Source organism: Cynoglossus semilaevis, chromosome 11 (assembly GCF_000523025.1).
Source record: "Cynoglossus semilaevis isolate Cse_v1.0 chromosome 11, Cse_v1.0, whole genome shotgun sequence".
Taxonomy (NCBI): Eukaryota; Metazoa; Chordata; class Actinopteri; order Pleuronectiformes; family Cynoglossidae; genus Cynoglossus; species Cynoglossus semilaevis.
Genome location: NC_024317.1, coordinates 9,571,459 through 9,593,476, shown reverse-complemented (window position 1 = coordinate 9,593,476; position 22,018 = coordinate 9,571,459). Strand labels below are relative to the sequence as shown.

General features: G+C 41.2%; 1 protein-coding gene across 1 annotated transcript in view; it reads left to right on the top strand.

Moving 5' to 3' along the window:
- LOC103386256 (plexin-A1) overlaps positions 1-22,018 on the top strand; it is a 125,874-nt gene that overhangs the window by 72,519 nt on the left and 31,337 nt on the right. Inside the window, exons 9-12 of the mRNA XM_025060058.1 lie at positions 701-901; positions 13,169-13,265; positions 15,456-15,646; positions 20,621-20,772. Of these exons, the coding sequence (XP_024915826.1) occupies positions 701-901; positions 13,169-13,265; positions 15,456-15,646; positions 20,621-20,772 (641 nt within the window). The remainder of the gene's footprint in view (positions 1-700; positions 902-13,168; positions 13,266-15,455; positions 15,647-20,620; positions 20,773-22,018) is intronic.

The window sequence follows — 22,018 nt, the reverse complement described above, 5'->3', positions numbered from 1 at the left end:
TATGAAGTGCTGCCTGTTGAGTGGACGTCCAATACAGAAACAGCATTCAGTGATTATCGCAATACATTATGAAGCTATGTATTTGTCGAACATATCTATGGAACACATCTACACCACAAAACACACCCTCCAGGGTAATATACTTCAGTGTTATAGGCCAGTGGATGGTCTAACAGTTTTTGTCAGCTCTGTTTAATATCAAAGACACACACACACAAAACACACACACAAAACACACACGGTATATAAGCAAATCCACAGTTAATGAGCTCATTACCCTACCCCACACATGGACTCAACACACTGGACGCTGCCATAGCTCAGCACAGTTCTGATCTTAGCAGTTTTATTTGGCAGAAAATCTATTGTGGACTTTGCTGTTGAGGCTCTGTTGCCTCACCGCTGTTTTGCATCATTTATATTTGGTGCAAGGCCAGTGGGAGTCTTTCACAATCCTCTAACACGTGAACAGAGCACCACAGCGCAGCTATTGAGGCTAAAGCTAAAAACTTGACATGAAGCAGTATATGCAACTGTTTCTCCTTTTCTCTCAACAAAAGTGACTGCCTCCATCTTATCTCCGTGCCTTTTTTTTACCCCTCTGACTGTATACCACAAAATCAATTTCCTTCAGCCTTATCTCCCTCAAATGAGAACATTTTAATGATTTTATTTTATTTTTCCTTCCTTCCTTTGGCAGGATTGTCCGCAGATTCTTCCTTCGACTCAGATTTACATCCCCGTCGGAGTGACCAAGCCCATCACCTTAGCAGCCAAGAACCTGCCGCAGCCTCAGTCAGGACAGAGGAACTATGAGTGTGTCTTCCGCATCCGTGGGGAGAATCACAGCGTTCCAGCCCTACGCTTCAACAGCACCTCCATTCAGTGCCAGAAGACAGCGGTGAGTCACAAACAGGAACTGGTTGATGCTGCTGTGTGTTCACTGAAGGGGAGCGGTCTCAGCACTGCTGAGGGATCTGGGGGTGAGGGGTGGGGCTGAGGGGGTGTTATTTATTGAGGATGTGTACAACAAGGTAGTAAATTATCTTCAACTTAAACAAGGTTTCTGAGCTCGGTGAAACATTTTTCAAGGATTATTTAAATCACTTGTAGTTCAAAAGTAGCTTTTTATTTTAGTTTAGTTAATTAGCAAGTTTGTTTTTTTTCACTTTACCTAGCCTTTGAAAAAAAACTAAAGCTAACTATACAGCCAGCATAGCATTAACCCGATCTATTAATCTGTAACAGATTCACCAGCATTAAATGTAATGACCAGTTTTTAAAAGATCTTTTAACTAAACTAAATTTAACTTTAGTTTAAAGGATGTAGTCATTAATTCCAATCAATTTAAGCCAATAAATTCCCCACGGTAACTAAATCCTGATCCATATTTAGGCATTGACTTGTTGTGGTTTAAGTAATGGCCGCCTCTGACTAATGACCAGCCTGGACACTAACACGGTCATTGTCCTGATAGATCACCCTTGTGCCCTTTAGACACTGGCCTTAGTCACAATCAAGATGAATGAGCCGCTGCTGATCTCTCACTGTGAACTGATGGTCATCAAATTGATATTGATGACATGAATTTGTGTTTGAATCAACACCAGGAAATATAAATCAATCCTACACTGGCCGGGACATTTGTTCTAAGTCTATATACAGCGTGTTCCTTCAACAGTATGGATTTTATCATTTCTTTGATGCACTTTGTTTTGACACCTTTATGATTTTAATGTATTAGTGGCTTCATCTGGTGAGGAAATAGAGAATATGTGGAAATGACCTCAAAATAATTCAAATTATTTTATTCAAATTAATCACTTCAGACATTTTTTAAAAAGTTAGATGGCAGTCCTGCAAGGCAAAATAAAAACCATAATGCTTTTTTAACTCGGGTGGTTGGTAATTGACAGAACATGAGCTGGAACTGTGGGTTATAAACCTCTAATTAATAGGTTAATGTGAGGCAAATATACATATCTGTAAGTTAAAAATGGTGTTTGCATTATCACATGAGAATGAAATAATATTCTGTCATGACTTAGGGTAAACATGTTCTAATTGAATGCAGTAGTTGTATTTGATAATTACAGACTGTTGTTGATTTTGTAGAAAAAGTTTTTTAATTATTTCAAGATCCTATTTATTTAAAAAAACAATTTTACTCAATTCCTGAAGAGGTGAATCCAAACTGAGTATTTAGCACCCCCTACAGGGAAGTCCGAGGTAGCTTCATGCTTTGTGTTTACAGACACTTTCTCCAGATCCCACCTTTATGTTTGTGTGGCATTAACATGGTCTCAGTTGTTTAATTTGGTTAAATCTCTATCCATACGTCTGTGTGTGGAGGATTCCCAGGTCGGCAGAACGGCGTCTGCGAAGGTTTCAAACTGGTGTGACAGATAAGATATAGTTTAAGTTTCGCTTCGCTGAGGCCGAAAATGTGAAGAGGAAGAAGGTCTCTGAACCTAGTTGTGAGCGGATTGATCATGTTTACAGCTCGACTCTATACCTCTCCCTCTGCTCATGGAGCTCATCCTTCTCCCCGACTCTCTCCCTCTCTCTCTCACCATCTGTCATACTTTGTTCTTCCCACCTTACTTCCTCGCTGCTGCTTCCTCATCTCCATTACATGAACTCACCGCCGCTTCCCTTTGTCCTTGTCTTTATTGCCATCTTCGAATATAATGCAAAGCAACAACACCGAGATGAGATGAGAGGTAGTGCACGTAGTTTTGTTTCAGGTGGAGTTGAAACAGCTGTCGCCTCACGCGTCAGATCTGGAAGGAAATTCTTGCCTGATCAAAAGAAAGTGGAAATGTCTATTAGTCATTACGGCTGCCTTTAGAACTTTTCTTTTTGTCTTTATTCTCCTTTAGAGACAATATTTGTACAGCACACATCAGCAGAGGTCCAAGTCTGCAGAGCTGCATTCTTTCACATTGTGACAGCCAGATATATCCAGTCAATTCCTGTCTATATCGACAGGCAGTGGTGCTGTTGGCACGTGTTGTCCACTTGCTGGTGAAAACATCCAAGTCATTGTTAATTGGCCGGTGATGGGCTTGTGTCTCCCTCCTCAGAGATGCCTGTTTATTGACGCTTTATTGTTGCTCCAAGGCCGTGGCTAATAAGCAGTGACGCTCAGCCCAAGTCCAAAGCAGAATTTCTTCGTTTGATGTCCACAAAGTTGACATGCTAGCAACAATTAGCCTTGAGCTGTCAGCACTTAGCCCTTGTTAGCAATTAGCTGTGCCAGCTGAACTGTATGGTGGAATATCGATGCAGCGCAGAATTTTTTCACAAGGCCTTGGCTAGATTTAGAGGCCTGAAAAAAGCAAGGTGCCAGCTGCATAAACCTGCTATAAAAGTATAATTCGTCTGCGCCTGAGCACGGAAATATAATTATGCCTCATGAATAATGAGAATGAGTGTCTTATTTTAGCCACGGAGCAGTATTTCAAGAGAACGAGGTTCTTAAATATTTGTTCAACCTCCACATCTCTGCTTTTCATTTGTATGCCTCAATGTTTGTTGTTTTAACAATGTTCTGCAGCAACTCAATGAATCATGTATGACTGTGCTAGAAGTAGACTTCATCTGCCATGCTGCCGTGTTTGTAGAGAAGATAGGGGTTAATCAGTATCTCCTTGCATGCGTGAACATGTGTGTTCTTCCCTACGCCTTAGGCTCTGAGTCTCAGGATGTATCTGGATGTGTGTTCTTGTACTGCTAGGATGCGAAAAAAAATTTTTATGGTTGGGCAAGGGTTAAAAAAATCAATGGAAGACACACAGACACACAATGATCACACACAATATTCATTTCATTAAAAAAGGGAATAATGTCAAAATCACACAAACAGACAAATACCGGCACAAAAATGTAGGAAAAAAAACCCACATATATATAAATATTACTCCGAATAGTCATGCTAACAATGACAGAGTGCCCTCTAGAGGCTGTCAGTGTGAAAATAACAAACATGTGAAATTATATATTTATTATATCGGTCACACCTGAGTATAAGTCGCAAACGCAGGATGAAAAAGTGTGACTTATAGTCCGGAAAATACAGTATTTTGATTAAATCCACGACAAAAAAACAAAAAAAAACAACTCACTCTACTTTTAAAGAAATACTGTAGAGTATAGATCTAGAGAACGAGGACAACACGGAAACAAAGCAGAGATAAATGGAGATTTATTTTAAAAGTGCTGGTTTAGATGTAATCGCACCCCCCCCCCCACCCCCCCAAAAAAAAGTAAAGTTTAAGTAAATTGAATAGAGAAAATGAGAAGACGACAGTTATAACTGAGAACCGCTCAAAAGTCTTCCCTGAGGCTAAGGCTCAATCTCCTTTATTTCAAACAATGTCATCACATCATCCCGAAGAGAAACCTAACAAGGGCACACTGTATTCAGAAGGTTCACAGTCAGATCATGTTCAAACTCCTGTTCCCCATACTTAACTCATTTTACACACTGACTGTAAAAATTCTATACTCTTACATAGTATCCCCTAACAGGAGGCTGCCAATAACACGCTGTATATGTGACACAGATGATATATGATAGTGTAACAGCAGCTCCGTGCTAGCCTTGTTTTTTATTGACTATCTATATCTGCTTAAGGGAGAAAAAGAATGGGACCATGGTGTTTCTGGATAGGGTTTCTGTACATACCAACTAACTGCTCCCACAGGCAGTGAGTCAGTATATGATAGGAATTCAAAAGGTTTGCAGTAATGGCTTAATGTTTGCTTTTACAGCCGACGACTAAAAAAAAAGTCACAGCATTTATAACAGAGACACAGACAAATGGACCGAAAAACAGCTTTTGCCCAAACGCTGTTATTACTACATTGTTAGAAAAAAATCAAACAATTTAATGTTTTTGTGCCTTTGCTTTGCCTTCACACGATAGATTTATAGATGGATAGAACTTTATTAATCCCTCGGGAGATCCATTTAGGAAATTAAGATTTTTTTTTTTTTAGCATCGAGTCTTGGTAGGGCACTTGTTTAAGTCACATTAAAGTGTATGACTAGCCATTAGTGTGAATCAAACTCCTGTCACAGCAGTGTTAATTTTGACAATTTAAAATGTAGTCTTTAGACCAAATGTTACTGTTTTATTTTTTGAAATTTTAAAATGTTTCACTCTTCACACATTCCGTTCTATTTCTCACATTTTTATCTGGATCCTCAGCCAAACAAAATCATCATCATCATTTTTGGAACCTGTGAAAGTTGATTTGATGACAGATTGTCTAAGTTTCCAACGCAAGTTAATTTGGAGAAACTCCTAACATAGGTTATTTTGGGTGTTCTCTCTTAATGCCAAATATGCCCACATTAATACAGACACATACGGAGCCATCCGTTGAGCCGTATGTTAGCGGTTGACCCTGGTCAGCAGCAATCAAAACACCAAGCTGGTATCTCGCGACAGCTCCTTCCTGGTTTTTCTGACCAGGCTCAGGCAGCATCCTGCCGTGTCTGGGCCAATCAGAGACTGAGGTGAGGGTGAAAGAGCCAGTAGGATGCTGAGATGTAGGCTGGGAAGTTGTGCTCAGAACGCCACAGGGATCATGGGAGCAGATAAACACACACGGCTTCCACACACAAATGACCACACTCTGGGGTCAGAGAAGCTGATGAAGCACAGCTGGGTGTTGTCTGAAGGCCGAGGACGGGAGAGGAAAATTGAACCAATCAAGACTTTTCCTCTCTCACTGGTTCTTCATCTCTGCCGGTCTGGGCCGTTTTCGTCTACCTCCACTTTATTGTCTCCATTTTCGGTCTTCTCTTTTCTTCCTTATCCCTTTTTCTTGTGTCTCCCTGGAGGGCAGGGATGAGAGGAGAGATAATATCAGTGCAGGCCTTACACCATTACCTTCTGTCTGATAAACCACTCGGACACTCCATCACCTTCCTTCTCTCTCTCCTTCACTGCTGAGAGGAAAAAAAGGAGTGGACCAAAGAGCAGGATAAGAAAATTTAGTTTGGAATAGGTTGTGTGTCTGTGTGTTGTTTTTCTGTGCGCGGAGAGCAGCTGTTTATTTAAGGAGAGATGGGAAGTATCAGGGGTCCTGATGGCATCCAATTAAGGCAGATAAAATGAAGATGAATTGCAGTCGGGCATCGGAGACGTATGCTCCTGTGTTTATGAGCTATTTCTTACTCAGTCGCACACACACGAACACAAACGTATAGAAAGACAGCAGAAGACGGGGAAGAGAAAACAGCTGTACAGACTCAGAGCAGATCACTTTGGGAAATAAAAGAATGGTGAGCAGGACACACGAAAAAAAATTGGAAAGTTGGAGGCACAGTAATCAGGAAGGAAAGGGAGCAGCAGGAGAGGTGAGGAGTAGAGAAGGAGGTGCAGGAGGAAGAAGAAATGTCCTCTTGATAAAAAGAGCAGAAACAACAACAATACCCATAAAGATCGATCGATGGATGGCACAAATAAAGGTCCGGAACTTGTCTGCAGTGAAATGCAAAGTACTCCTCTTTAAATATATGAGAGATTATTTTAAGCTGTAACTAGTTGTAAAGCTAAAAGTTTCTTAGGTTAAAAAAATTTAGTGATATTAAATACATTTTGAGGAGTACACGGAACTTTCCTTTTACACTGTGTAAAAAAAGAGCTAGAGATGGAACTAATGAGGCCTCAGTGCTGGCTGCTGGAGGATAGGCGCACCAGAGCGTGGTACAGCCTGGCCTGGCATGGCCTGGCACAGCTTAATGAGATATAAACACTAGACCTGCCACTGCAAGCTGCCACAGAACACCCTGACACAGTTTTAATTGGCTCGCAAGCTGGGTGTTTGTGTGTGTGTGAGTGTGTGTGTGTGTGTGTGTTTTAAATCCCAGTATATGGAAAATTTACCATAACTGGTTTAGATTCTCTCGAGCCGTCACATCATTTTCTAGATGTCATTTTGAGTCACTTATTCCTATTGAGCGAAAAACTTTTTTTTTGTTGTTTTTCTTCTTCATTTATTTACCAGTTGATACCACGTCAATAACTTCCCTTGTATTTTAAGGTACACACTGTCGTCCACACATACAGCGGACCTTCCCATGTTCATGTCCTGCCTCCATCTCTGTACCTTCACTCACCCACAGCCTGACCTTGATTAATAACAATTACGTTTTGGGTTACAACATATGGCAATTGGTGTGTTAGCGGTAGGCAGAAAATGAAAATAAAAAAGTAAAGTAAATAAGTGGTTACAACATATGGCAATTGGTGTGTTGGCGGTAGGCAGAAAATGAAACAAGACCAGACATCCTATATCCTACCTCACAAGTAGCTGCACATTTTTTTCAGTGGTACGCGTACCACAGTTTGAGAACCGATGCACTAGAAGAGTGGCATGAGTTGACTGGGAGAAAGAGGAAAATTGAAAATGCGGACGTTTTTGCAAACAGCCAAGAATCGCCTTCGTGTCTGGGGAGAAGTCACACAGCTTACGCTAGCTTCATGCGTGGGCTGGAAAATAAGAAACGTCGGCCATGCCGGCTTTATTTTTCCCTCTAGCCAGCACTTTTCTCTTCCCTCTTTTTCTGTTCCTTTTCATTATTCTTTTCCATCACTGAGAGCTGTGCGCACACGTACTGTACACGCGTGTGTGTTTGTGTTTGTGCACAGGAGATAAGCTGGGTGACTGGGTCCATCCAGGCGGCAATCCTGTTAGCATTAGCGATTAGCACGAGCTAACAGGCCTCTATTATGACGGAGGGATGATTTTACACAACCAATCACACACACATGTTGTACATATTAAACTCTGTCACAAACACACACACATTCACACACACACATGCATGCTTAGTCGTAGTAAGGATTACAACTTGATCCTTGATTAGGAAGCTACATCTGCCAGGAAGATGTGTGTGTGTGTGTGTGTGTGTGTGTGTGAATCCTAGGACCAGAATGTCCAGTTGGCTGCTCCTTATCTGGACCAGGAAACAGTGCAGTTGTCTGTGTGTGTCCTCACTCTCAATGTGCCTTTTGCCAAAAACTCTGAATAAATGCAGAATAATCAGGTTTGAATGATGCGTTGCGTCAGCTCATATTTCTTGATAACTGTGGTCGTCACCTTGAGAGTCTCGGTGAAAAGAAAAAGGAGAAGAAATCAACAGATTCTTCAGCGGGCTTGTGACGTGCCCTGGGCAACTTTTGTATTTGTAGCAGCTCAGCTCCGCTCACCCCTTGAAAATGACTAATTATCAGACTGTGACCCTCTTAGCAGGAAGACCTTCTTTCTTGAGACTCCCTTCCCATCATTCAGCCTTTGTTTGGCTCCTCCCCTTCTTCAGTTCCCATCGACTGACCCACAAACCCAGTTTGGTAGCAAGTTCTCTATGAAGATTAGGTGTGTGGGAAAAAAGGAGAACATGACCAGAGCAGTTCCTGTGAGAATGTTCTCTCAGTATAAGAATGTAAAGAAACTGAGTACACTGAGTACTACTACAGTGTTATGCAGTATTGTGAAAAGAATAAGGTCAGAGTCTGGAGCTGAATATATGATATTTTTAACATTTTTCTTCGGTTTGGTCTAAAGAAAAGAAAGTTGTCAGTGAGCATATTTAAAAAAAAAGTTTCAGATATTAAATTCTAAAATTATCTAAATTCAACAAATACAATTGTAATTTGGTGAAATATTTGTCCTTCTGTCAGTTAAGAGACAGAAGGACTGCAGCTGCATTCCGACCCAGAAGGCCGGAGCATATTGAGATTTATTTTATTGGGAGTTCACTTTTTTATTTCATTAACACAACCTTGACACACACTACAGTATAATAAACACACAAATGCAAATCCTGACCTTTTTGAGATGAGCCCACTTCATGATTGCGTTTCCATATTGGATTCTGCCGTGCAGGGAGTTCTGTGCTCCACGTTCAGGGTTCATGTGTAAATTCCCTCAACTCTGCATCCTGCAGTTTTGCTTGTACACTATCAAAGTTTAATAAGCCTTTGGTGCAATTAGATGAGCTCCGGGCCGCAGCTTTACCTTCACCCTCTGCCGTCCATTAAACAACCGTACATACACACACAGTCTACCCTCACTAAATATTCATGGTCCACTTCGCTGTGAAACAAGTTGGTCTCTGCACACCACACCAACGCCTCATAAACAGGACAAACTGCAAATGACCCTTAAACGTCAGTCCTGCGTCATCTGTACTTCCTTCAACTCATGTTGATTGATTTAAAACTGACCCAAAGGAACAGCTTGATTCCTACCCTAATATTGACTTAAGAATATATAAATAATATAAATATCTTATTTTTTGAAAAAAAAAATGGCTCTAATACACCATGAGATGTCGTTGAGGTTTGAATTAGCGACAGATTTTCCTCATTTTACGGTATTTCATGTCAAAAGCTCAGTCATTAAACGGTTACTTCAGGGTAATCGGAACCAAAATGAATCATTACTGCTGCTATTTGTATCAGGGAGGTAATTTCACCAGTGTGTCGGTCTGTTTACGGCTGTCTTGACTAAAACTACAGTCACAGATCCTGAATTATAGCCTAAAATAAATTATTATTATTAACATGAAAAACTCAATATTAAAGGGTTTATTTTGGTATAAAGAGTGTTTTATCATATGGGCAGTAGAAAAGTGTGTCATAACCCACTTTTCTCAACAAGGTACGGAATTTAAAAGTACATTTTAAGAACCGTGCCTTTAATATTATTTATATTAATAGGGACATTTTGAGTAGTAGAAATTATTATCCTTCTAATTTGAGTCCTTGGAATGTAAAGACTTAAAGACTAATTTTTTTAGGTATAAACATGCTTTGTTGGGTTAGCTAAAACTGCACAAAAAAGAAATAAAAGGTCATTTTTTTTCAGTTTATTTCTGTACATTTTATTTAAAATATAACTTGTTGATTTCCATCATTGCTAAAACGGTATTCACATCAGCACACATTACAGTATATGGATCCTTCTCTGCTTTGCAAAGACTATGTAGCATGGAATGCTATATAGCCGCACATGTTGCTGCCCTCAGTGGTCTTTTCATACACTTAACCAATAAACAAATCCATTAATGAATCAGAGACGTGGATGTCAGGAAGCCCACCTGTCGTCATGTGCTAACAGGGTTGTGCAGAGAACAGTTGTCTGGTTTGAAACTCCTGTGTCAGATTCCAGATGTGAAGCTGCCCACCGTCTGCTGACACACTGCGATTCTCTGACCTTTCTGCCTTTACTTTATCTCATCTTTTCATTCTTCTCCTTTCTTCCTCTTCTGGCATATTTGTCTGCGTCACAATTGTTCATTGTCTTTGTCATTGTGTGGAATTCTATAAAGTGCTTCCTGACCGTTCTACCCAGCTGCTCAGTCCTTAAATCTGCCACAACAGATTCTATATAAAATACTGACTCTTTAAATTAAATGCATTTTTTTTTCATGAGCTGTCCAAAATAAGTTTATTCCTGACGGCCGATGTACGGCTGACAGCTTTGGAATAATCTGCTAAGACTGTAGGCTGACAAACTAGATGGGATTTCAAATCATTTTCTGACAACTTAATGACATTCTCCATTTTCTTTTCATTATTTCACTATACATTTTGATGTTTGATGCAATTTATTTCTTCCTAAAGATGAATTTCTTGAGTAAATCTCCATCATTATCAGCACAAATCTTAATATATATTGGATTAAATCAATTAAATGGCGTATTTTCCTGGAAGTACACACTCATATGTTCCTTAATCTTTACCCTGTGAAAAGGTGCCCTCGTTCCCAGGACCACTGGGTGGTCTCTCAGGGAGAGATATAGATTAGAGGAGGAAGGAAGAGATTAAAAACTTGGACTTCCTGGGACATTAGGGAAGAAAAATATTAGCTGACATGTCTTATCTTTCTGCTTTTGCATTTGTTTTCACATGTCCTTTTCACTCATTTCCATTAGACAATTTGTTGGCGGCGATCTTTGGAAGCCGTCCCAGGTGCATGTGTGCAACATGTTCTTATTGCAATAAAAAAAAAAAAAATCTGCTCAACAATTCCTCACTCCACTGTGGGCGTGCTGCGGAAAAGGAGGTTAGGTAGAGAAAGTTGGACTAAGATTTATATGGGTGGATGTTTGTGAAGAGGTGCGGGGAGGAATAATGAGAGGGAGGGAGAGAGAGAGCGGTGGGGGGGGAGGGACGCGGCTGTGGAAGGAGAGGCAGCGGAATGTGTGAAAAGACCAAGGCAGACATGTCAGCGAACAAATTGAAAATGCCAATTTCACTTTAGCCCCCACCTGCTCAGGCACTTATAGCTGGGCTACAGCCTCTTATTTCATGTGTAAATGAATGGTGTCCACAGAGAAGCACACAATCACCTCTCTCTGTCCACCCAGACCTTTCTATTCCTCCTTCAGCCCCTGCTGCCTGATCATCCTCCCTCTCTCTCTCCCTCCTCATTCTTCACCTCTGTTTTTCATCCATGTTTTCACAATCCCTCTCTCTCCATAAGAACCTGTGCTCCACTCTCTGGACTCACCTTATCTCAGTGTTTTTGTTTTTTTTTACCCATCATCCATCAGTGTGTTTTTCTATACTTTATCCATCACCAGTTACTTCCTGTCTCCCGTCTCTCGCCTCCTCCCCTCCAACATCACTCATTCAATTCCGCCTGTGACCTGATGAAATCTACGAGGGATGAAAGTTTGCTCTACAGTACTGCGCGTCTGCTGAATAAATCAAAGGACCAAACTACGCCCAAAGACACGTTTTAAACGTCAGTCCCCTGAACATGAATTTGCGGCGCCCGGGTAGCAGTGTTTCTGAGGTCCACTGAGATGTACTCCATTATTTGGATGTCAGCGGTTCTGCCTTCGGGGCTCACCAAATGCAAATCAACCAATTGCAAAAGTAAAGAATGAATTAATCAGCGGCTCTCACGTTGGTGACATTGGTGCGGCGTCCTCTCATTTTCTTATCTTCTGTGTGCACGCGTGTCTCAGCCCTTCTCCCTCAAATACATTCAAATTCACCGTTATTACGGATGTGGTGATAAAGCTCACGTCATTACACGGCAGAAGAAGACGTGGACACCACGCTGAGGTTGTAGCATGATTACATCTGTGAGGGTGGTGCAGCCAGGACTTTTATTTTGAATTGTGTCACCACTCCACCTCAAGAGATTGGACTGTAGGTTTCACCCTGAGGGCAGTAATGACCGACCGTGGTGGTGGTAGCAGTAGGGGGCAGTAGGTCAACGTGATCTTTATTTTTACCAATTATCCTCACATCAGTACCACAGTGCCCCCAGTGGACTAGTACCAATTTAAGCACATATTCAATTTGTATGTCCCCATTCATCTTTAAAAATGTAGATAAGAAGCTGAGTTAAATCTCGAGAGAGCGTGAGAATCTCAGAGGGCGTGGCGTTCCTGATGAATGATTCTTTTTTTTTAGCCAATTGTGTGTTTATTTCTCCGCTTTGTTTATGCCAGAATGGAACAAGGGAGGCATTATAGCGTTTTACAGCTGCTTTTTATTTGCTGGTGATAATCGCTGCTGATAATTTATTTCCTTTGATGTCAGGAGGCGTCTCTCTCTCTCCGGAGCTCTTCTTCCCCTCGTACTCTCCTCCGCTAGCTCACTGCCGTCGCGGCGGCTCTTTTGAAGCTTGTTGTCTCATTTGAAGCAATTTCACAAAAGTGATTACGTCGATGACGAGTCAATTACATTTCATCTCCTATTAGTTCAGGATGCAACAATGAAATTAGATGAGAATATTATTGTTGAAGATATATTACACTTTTCATTCATCACCGGAATGGAGTGAGTCGCACACTGATGGGGATTTCCAATCTCTTAATCAAGTCTGTGCTAAGGCAGGCGGCGGCGGATATGCTGAGTGTTAAAATCACAATATAGCTTGTCTCCCATCATTCACTTTTATGGCCCTTCAACTGTATGAGCTCCGCGGGCAGTGACATTACTGCCAACACTGAGTGAACTGAGCGTGCCCCCGGTATTTTTTTTTTTTGACACATTGATTTATTTCCATTTTTCATCGAAAGGCTAACATCATGCTTTTTATGTAATATTGATGAACTGAAAATACTGTTCAAACATGGAACTAGGAGTCTGGAGATGCTGATCTGTGTTTGTTGTCATATTACAGTACACCTACGAGGGCAATGACATCAGTGACCTGCCGGTGGACCTGTCTGTGGTTTGGAACGGGAACTTTGTCATCGACAACCCCTACAACGCCCCCGGTATGTTCACGTTGTGAATGTTAGTGTGAATGGTTGTTGATGTACGTGGGTGAACCTGCTGTTAAAGATTCAAAATACATACAAGGCATTTTTAAGTTACTTATTTAAAAAAAATCTTCATAATAATCACTTTAATTCAGCAGCAGCGACAAAAACATTTGTGATTTACATCATTATATGAGTGTTATAAAGAAGGTCAAAAAGTGAAATATAAATATTTTAATATCTTGAATAAATGAATAATTTCTGTTACTACATGAACACTTTTTACAAACCTCACGACAGCTTTATATAGGAAAATAAATACAATAATTATGCAACATGTATTTTAAAAAAAACATCACTCAACTAAAGTGTAGTTATTAGTAAATTTTTTTTACGGTTCCTCCACTGATTTGAGTCCATCATTTGACTGGATTATATGTTTGAAATAATACCCAGGACTCCCCTTCAAAGCGACCCATAGGGTTAACAGTTAAACATACACAGCATCAATGCAGCACTGTGTGAGGAGACAATGAGATCACGTCTGTTGGATGTAATTACTGCTAGGACAGCGTCGACGCTGCTGTGTCCATAATTACTGTGACCTGTACAGTGAGGCGGGGGGGCGGAAACATTATTCTCCAGCTGTGAGATACAATAACATCGTAGTTCAATAGGTCGTGCGGACGGCTGTGCAGCTGAGGAAGCCGTACATTCTGTCTTTGTTTGAGATTTTCAGTGAAGTAGAAAATGTCACACGTGTAAAGCTGTAATTTTAAAGATGCTTCGTTTCCTTTTTTCTCAGAACGTAACCTCATACCTTGGAGTCAGTGTTTACTGATGTTATTCCCTGTGCTCCAGGTTTTCCACGCAGCCTTTTACTGTCTCTAATTTCACATATATCTCAGGCTGCTGTCAGTACCCGATATGCAACAGTATACATCTGTTAATAATGCAACGCGTGTCCTTCTAATGGGCCTCCACCCAGCTGCAGTTAACAATACAATATTGTAGTATTCACATCTATGGACACAACATGAAGTGACTTTCAAGGACACGGTATTGTGCTCTGCTTTATATGCACCAGCATTGACAGCATACAGTACGAGCCACCTGCCAGTTGTCTGTGTGTGTGTGTGTGTGTGTTCCTGAATCTCAGGTGTAAATCTCCTGATGGACATCTGGAGAAAAAAAAAACCTGCAGCTCAAACACTGTCGCCCTTTTTGAATTTCAGCCTCTCCTGACTGTCATCCCTTCTTCTTAATTCTTAATCACGGTAATCATCTGATGGAGAGCGACGCTCACTTGTCTTTAATACTGATATGTTAATGTAATTAGAGAGGAGTCGTTGAGCAGCCAGTAATTGGTGCAGGGTTGCTTCAGAGCTGCTCCGTGACCAATGGGATGTGGGCGTAAAACTCACACCGAGCAAAGAAAAAAAAAACTATGACATTACTTAAGCTGTAGGTTTATTCATTTAACCAAGTGTAATCTTTGTGACATTGTAGTTTTTATTTTGGAATATTTTTGGATCCACTTGTTGATTCAGTGGCTGTGGAGCATTTGCATTTGTAAAATACTTGTTTGAAATTGCATTATCATTCATCACATAATTATATCACGGCGCGACGGCATGCATATACTTCACAGAGCAGTTCAACATTCACAGAGAATAAAAGTGAAATCTTAAACATGTTGCATCGGTGACCAGAACTGTAGTAAATGCACATTCTCATATTAGTTCCAGATCCTTCAAAAAAATAATTGGTCTATTTTGACAAAGTCTGAGTGTGGATGGTGTGTATGAGTGTAACGACAGCTGGCAAACTAATAGTTAAGGTCATGTCGTATTTTTGCTCTAAACTTGAAAATTGAAATCTGCCCATACAGTGTTATTGCCCAATTCTCTAAAAATAGGAAAATGACGCCTCTTGTGTTAAGGTCAAGAAGTATCTGCACTGGTACTTGGTATCGGCCAGTACCCAGATAAAAATACTCGTACTCATCAGTTTGTAAAAAAAAAAACCCTAAAATGTTTTTCAAAATTACAAATATGTCCTGTTAAAGTAAGTCAAACTGACAGGTGATGATGTAAACATCTGCTTCTTTTCCATTACAAACAGCAATTAGTTTTCATTTAACCTTGGCTGATGCTAACAGTGAGTTCCGTCTCTCTCTGATCATGCTTTGTCCTCCGTCCCCAGCACACCTGTACAAGTGCTACGCTCTGAGGGACAGCTGTGGGATGTGTTTGAAGGCGAACCCCAGGTTCGAGTGCGGCTGGTGTGTTCAGGAGAAGAAGTGCTCGCTGCGACAGGAGTGTACTCCTGTGGAGAGCACTTGGATGCATGCCACCACAGGAAACAGCCGCTGTGCACACCCCAAGATTATCAAGGTAAAGTGTTGGTACAAATGTCACCCACTCATACTTGGAACAAAGAAACTGAGCCGCTTCATTTCAGTTTTGTAAAATAATATTTATGGGTCTTTGTCTACGTTTGGAGGAACGTGATATTGGAAATAAAACGTTGTGTCGTTGACGTATACGATAACAACCAGTGGTCTGTGAGGCTGAGGCATCAAAAGAGCGGCTGAATTCAAGTCAAAGAATCACTCTACTGTGCTAAACCAGTTACTTTTGTAGATATTTGGTATTCATGTCTTAGCAACCCAATGTCAGAAAGCCAAACGTGTAAGATTTCTGTCAGTGCAGAGGTCAGAAAAGAAGGAGTTCAAATAACAGTTTAGCCTTTGGAACACACGGCTGAGTCCATCGTGTTCAGCAAAGAGGAAATATTTGAGCTGCAACACAAATCAAATTCATTTTTATTAAAAAATGTATTTTAGAAAAAAATGTTGTGGAAGGAGACACGAGAGGAGGGAATGTAGGGAGGATAGACAACTTAGAGCCATCACCATGACTGCAACCACAACACAGATGGGTCGGCCAGGAGGGGGCAGTTCACACACACCAAGACTGAACACACTGACATGATTAGAGATGATGGCCGCACACACACAAACACAGGCACACCTGTGGAGGCAGAGTGTGTGTGTGTGTGTGTGTGTGTCTGCAGCGTGCCTGCATGTGTATGTACAGTATGTGTGTTAGTGGTGGGAACACGAAGGACTGGGGACGTTTGCTAATTGTGTCCCACCATGGGTGCACGTGTGTCCGAGCGCTTCTGACAAGTCAGGTGACCCAGGGCGTCTAACCACCGTGGCTTATCCATCTGCTGCCACCAGTGGCTAAAGCAGCGGTCTTCATGTGGGTGTGACCTGGGTCAGCAACTCTGGAGTTCACCACACGGACTGACACGCACGCACGCTCACACACACAGCGGGGTTTGAAAGGCGTCCACTGCTTCTCCAGGCTCGTCTAGACGTTTGAGCCTTTCACTCCGTCTGCCTGTCTTCTTCTTCTTCTTCTTCTTCTTCTTCTTCTTCTTCTTCTTCTTCTTCTTCTTCTTCTTCTTCTTCTTCTTCTTCTTCTTCTTCTTCTTCTTCTTCTTCTTCTTCTTCTTCTTCTTCTTCTTCTTCTTCTTCTTCTTCTTCTTCTTCTTCTTCTTCTTCTTCTTCTTCTTCTTCTTCTTCTTCTTCTTCTTCTTCTTCTTCTTCTTCTTCTTCTTCTTCTTCTTCTTCTTCTTCTTCTTCTTCTTCTTCTTCTTCTTCTTCTTCTTCTTCTTCTTCTTCTTCTTCTTCTTCTTCTTCTCTCTCCATCCTTCATTTGGATTGTTTGTCAAACAGCACCCCCCCACCCCCCCCACATGTCACTCCAGTTCAGTTATCTCTTCAAAACCAGCATATAAAAGCAGCAGGGCTCTGTGTGATGGTATGAGGGATGTGGGTTCATGGTATATGAAAATGCGAGGTGTGAACGTGAGTGTGTGCACGTGTTAAGCTGCATTCAGGACCGAGGGGTAAATCCTAGCCCTGGGGCAGGGATTTCTGTGCCAGTAAAATAAGGCGATGTAGAGAAGCTTTTAAAAACAGCAGGAGGGGAAGTTTGCTAAAGAACACAGACAGAACAGAGACGTACAGGAAGTGTTATCAGCTTACCTCTCCGCCGCTGACATTTACAGTGTGACATTTAATGCCACTGAACATCTGCTGGTGACAATGACAGTAGCCCCCTATTTTCCAGTCCTTTTTCTTAACATCCATCCAATCAATCCCCCCTTCTCCCTTTGATCCCTTCTCTTTTATTCTGTTCATTCTCCCTTTTTAAGACCAGTTTGTTTTTCTTTGAAGCAGCCTAGCCTCTGTGTGCGGCCATCAGTCAGTGGATTAGCCACTAATTTAATTCGGGACGCCGAACGTTGGCCAGCAGAAGCGGATTTTAGACAAATATACACAAACATACATATGAACATATATACATATGTATACACATATATTCACGTGTGCAACTGGATGTTGTTACGCTAATAGCTTTAGCTGCTAAAATTTTAAATCTGGTCTTAAATTTGCCGTTATAAACAATTAACATATTTTACCTCAGTGCAGTAAGATTGATAATACTAAAACAAATCTTTAAATACTGTTTAAAGTAAATCAGACTTAAAATTTGTTTTTTTTTTGCTGTTAAAGTAAAATCAAACTAAGACTCAGAGTCGCATCAACGATGACTTTCAAACACCCACGTACACAGTTTGTGGTTGTGATGTCTGTAGCAGTGTCCTCGCTCTGGCCTTGGATGCTGCGTGGCCCTCCATCATCCATCATCGTCTGCCTGCTTCTCCTAGGGGACAGGAAGTGCATTACAGGCAGCCCTTAGAAACCAATTAAAACAACACAGGCTGTGTCTGTGAGTGTATGTTGTTGGGGGAGGACGTGGGGGGAGGAGGGTGGGGGTCATCTTAGCATGTGGCATATCAATGCAATCTGGGTATTTGTAATGACATCCATACAAGATGAATATGTGTGCACTGTCATTCTGTCTTTTGTCCACTTGTCCTCTGTCTGTCCTTCACCTCATAACAAACCGTTGAGATTTAGTACCACCTCATCATACTAAGAGAAAGTTGTTTTTTTTTTTTCTTGTGTGAATTTAAACGTTAATATATTTTTTACCATCTCCTCGTAAGTTACTCAAAAGCTGTTACCTGATTTATTTCCTCCTCCTTTCTTTCTCTCCCCGTCGTCCCCGGCTCATGCTGTCATTTTGTTGCAGCTCAGTTGTCGCCAAAAAAGGCCTCACACGAAGACAGTGACACGACGGGAAAAGTCCAAGACAAACAGAAGGCGGGGAGAAACTGGGTGTTGAGCACCGTCACAGAGAAAACAGAATAGATTTAGACAGAATTAGTTTGGAGGGCGGGGGAGAGGAGAGTTGGGAATTATTTTTTCAATTCTGGCTTTTAGGAAACATGTAGTTAGGTTCATTATCAAGGAGAAGAAGAGTAAATTAAAAAGAGACAAGCTCAGAGAGGAAGAGATATAAAGGGCACAGGAAGGAGGAGTGTTGATGACCAGAAGTCTGGCTGGTGTAAGAATAAAAACATTCCTTAATCACTGTGGCATTTCACTCTGGCCTGGGTGACACTTGGCTTTGTTCCTATTGTGTCCGGAAATCCTGTGGCTTTATACCAGGCTGCCACCTATTGTATTAATATGTCACATCATTGTCAGACTTTAGGCACAGACACTGAGTTTATATTCACTCGAAACAATAATTAAACGGTTTATAATAAAATATAATTTACTTTTTTTACCATTATTTACTTTTTGTGTGTATTGTTGCTCACACTTTGGTTTGTGTGTATGAGCCAAAAAAAAAAAAAAAACATTTCTCTGAGCTATTTTTATTCCTCTTTTTCACAGTTATAAATTGTTTCAAGTCCGTTGGGTGTTCTCACTTCTGAAGTTGGGTAATTTGTTACTTTGAAAACCAGGTCATACCCTTATTTATTGCAGCAGCTTTTTTGAGGGGATTCGAGAATCAGTGCTTTCAGTGAATTTGCCAGCGCAGGGAAACGGAGTGAACAGGAAACTACGACGTAAAGTTCAACAATGACCTGGTTTGACAAACTATTAAAATGTTTCAGCCAATTATAAATTGTCTGGACAGTTCTGATCTTTACATTGATAAATAATGGTGGACATCATTCTGTCCTTTGTCACATGGTCTGATGACAGTTGACACCAGTTGACTTCCCCTTAAAACTGTTTTCCTTTTCTAAGGGTTTGTAAAACCATACTACTGTACTTTGGTTTTATATTTAAAGTTATATTCATCAGGCAAAAGAAAATATAAAACTTTTGCTGTGTTTAAATTGACAAAGGTATATTTGTTTCTAATATGTGCCATTTGAAAATATATATATATTCAAAAGACCTTCAGATCTTCAGTTCCTCGTCAGAGATTTGTGATGCTTCTCTTCATAAAGTCATTTTTGGTGAAAACTGTCCTTGCCAGTCATGCTGCCTTAAAAGAGGTGCTAAATTACATCTCACATTCTCTGACAAAACTTTTGACAAAATATTCAGTCTTAGAAGTACCTTGATTTTAACAAACCCCCCCAACATCACACATACTCCTTTTAGCACCTTTGTTGATAAAAGTCTTAACTCTCCACTGCATCGTTGGCAAACAAAAATATTTGTTATTATATAAAATATATTTTATTTAACTCATTTATTTTCATTTCTTTTCTGCAAGTAATCTGCAAAACACTTCTGTTCTTACAATGTACCAACACTTCTATTCACATCTTTGTACATTACAGTATGACCTTGTGGAAAGCTCACCCTCCCACACTCACCCACCAACGTCTCACCCCGTTAACACCACTTCCTCCCCACTTCTCTGCCAGGTTTTAATCCAATTAGCATTAGCCCTAATTATGTTCATAATGACTGATTACCGAAGAGGCCATTGTCTGCGTTGGGGCTGTATGAATGGGGCCACCATTAGCTGCTAGCCTAGCGTTGGATAGCTGTTAGGACCTCGGCACACCTTGGACAGGCTCGAAGGGGGAAAAAAAACAGAAGAGAAGCAGAGGTCAATGTGTGAAGTAATTGTATGGAGTAGATTAATTGTAGCAAGGTTAAATGAGCATTGTAAGTTAGGGCTTGATGGCTAGGTCTAGGTTAAGTGCACTGGTTGGCAGGCACTGAATGTTTGACTGAGTTGAGGTGGAGTTAATGGATCCCAGGTCATTTTTCATCTTACTTAATGAGGTGACAAGTGTCTGGTTCAGGCAGAAAAGCACGACATGAGCGTAATGACTGGAGCGAGCTATTGTTCACGGCTACATGCATTATATATATATGTGTGTTCACTGATGGATGGCCTCAGCTAAAAGTTGATCGTCAGACAAGTGGTCCTGGCTAACGTTTGTCCTCTTTCGTCTCCACCTCCACACAGCTCTCTCCAGAGACGGGGCCCAGACAGGGAGGGACCATGCTGACCATCACGGGCGAGAACCTGGGTCTGCAGTTCAAAGACATCCAGAATGGAGTCCGAATTGGCAAAGTGACCTGCATCCCCCAGGAGGATCAATACATCAGCGCCGAACAGTACGTTGACACCATCTCTGGCCTCATCTCTCCACTTCTAACCCTCTGCCTCTAACACTCCACCTGCCTCTTTACTTTTGCCAATACCAGTGTGACCCAGCACAGAGTGCAACCATAAGTCTCTCCCTGTGTCTCTCTAACTGGAACATTTAGAGCCGGCGTGTCAAACTCATTGTGGTTCAGGGGCTGCACCAGTACCATCGTAACAAAATGACCTGGAAATAACAATAAGTCCATGGTTTTCCCCTTTGTTTTCATGCAAAGAAGTATATTTGACAATTCTTAATTATATGTAATTTTTATTTGTATTAATATAGATTTTTTCTAACATGAAATATGCTTTTTTATTTTTTAAATTCATCATGCGAGCCAGATTGAAACGCCAATCGGGCTGGTCTTGGCCCGCGGGCCGGATGTTTGACACCCCTGATTTAGAGGCTTTACTCAGCTGTGGACATTTCAAATGGTTTATTTATGTTTAATGCGTTCTGGATCCTCTGCTTCATTATTTATTCCTATTTAAAAACTACACCGTGATGAAAAAAATATAATTTCTGCGACAGTCGTTGATAATACTGTCTCTAAGCGCTCTCATGGGTTCCAGGCTCTGTTGATTAAATGGGATGTTTTGTCCTAATTGTAAATGGGTTGCTGCATTTCAATAGGTATTCATGTAAGGTATTATAGGAATCTTCCATTAGGATTCCTATTCAGAAATAACAACAGTGACAACCAGCGGTGTGGTGTGACACTGGTGTCTCCTTATTACAGCTGACAAGGAGTCTTCTCTCTCCTCCTGCTATTTTAGTGGAACTATTGAATGAGTCACACTCTATTTTATGTTGACTTCACAGCGAAACAAAGACACAATTTAGGTCGGGGAAAATATTTAGGACACTCAGCGCGGCTGGAGGTGTCCTCAATATCCCGTTACCGACGACGACGTAACTGTCGTTTGTAGCCAAAAAACTCCGTTTGCTGAGTTATGTAGCGCAGCCGCAGCAGATGCTGTTCTCCCTCTGCCCTCGCACCAAGACGGGAGCAGCAGAAGTGTGACACCGTGGGTTTGACAGGCGGGACAACGGAACACTGCAGCTCTCACCAGCAGTGGCAGGTTTTCTCCAAACCGTGTTTATAGGAATGACAGGAACATGTCAGCTCCTGTGGTACACTTTATGTCATTATAAGACTGAGAAGAATCACACGATTTTAAACATCAGCTGCATCAGGTTTTTTTGCACACATT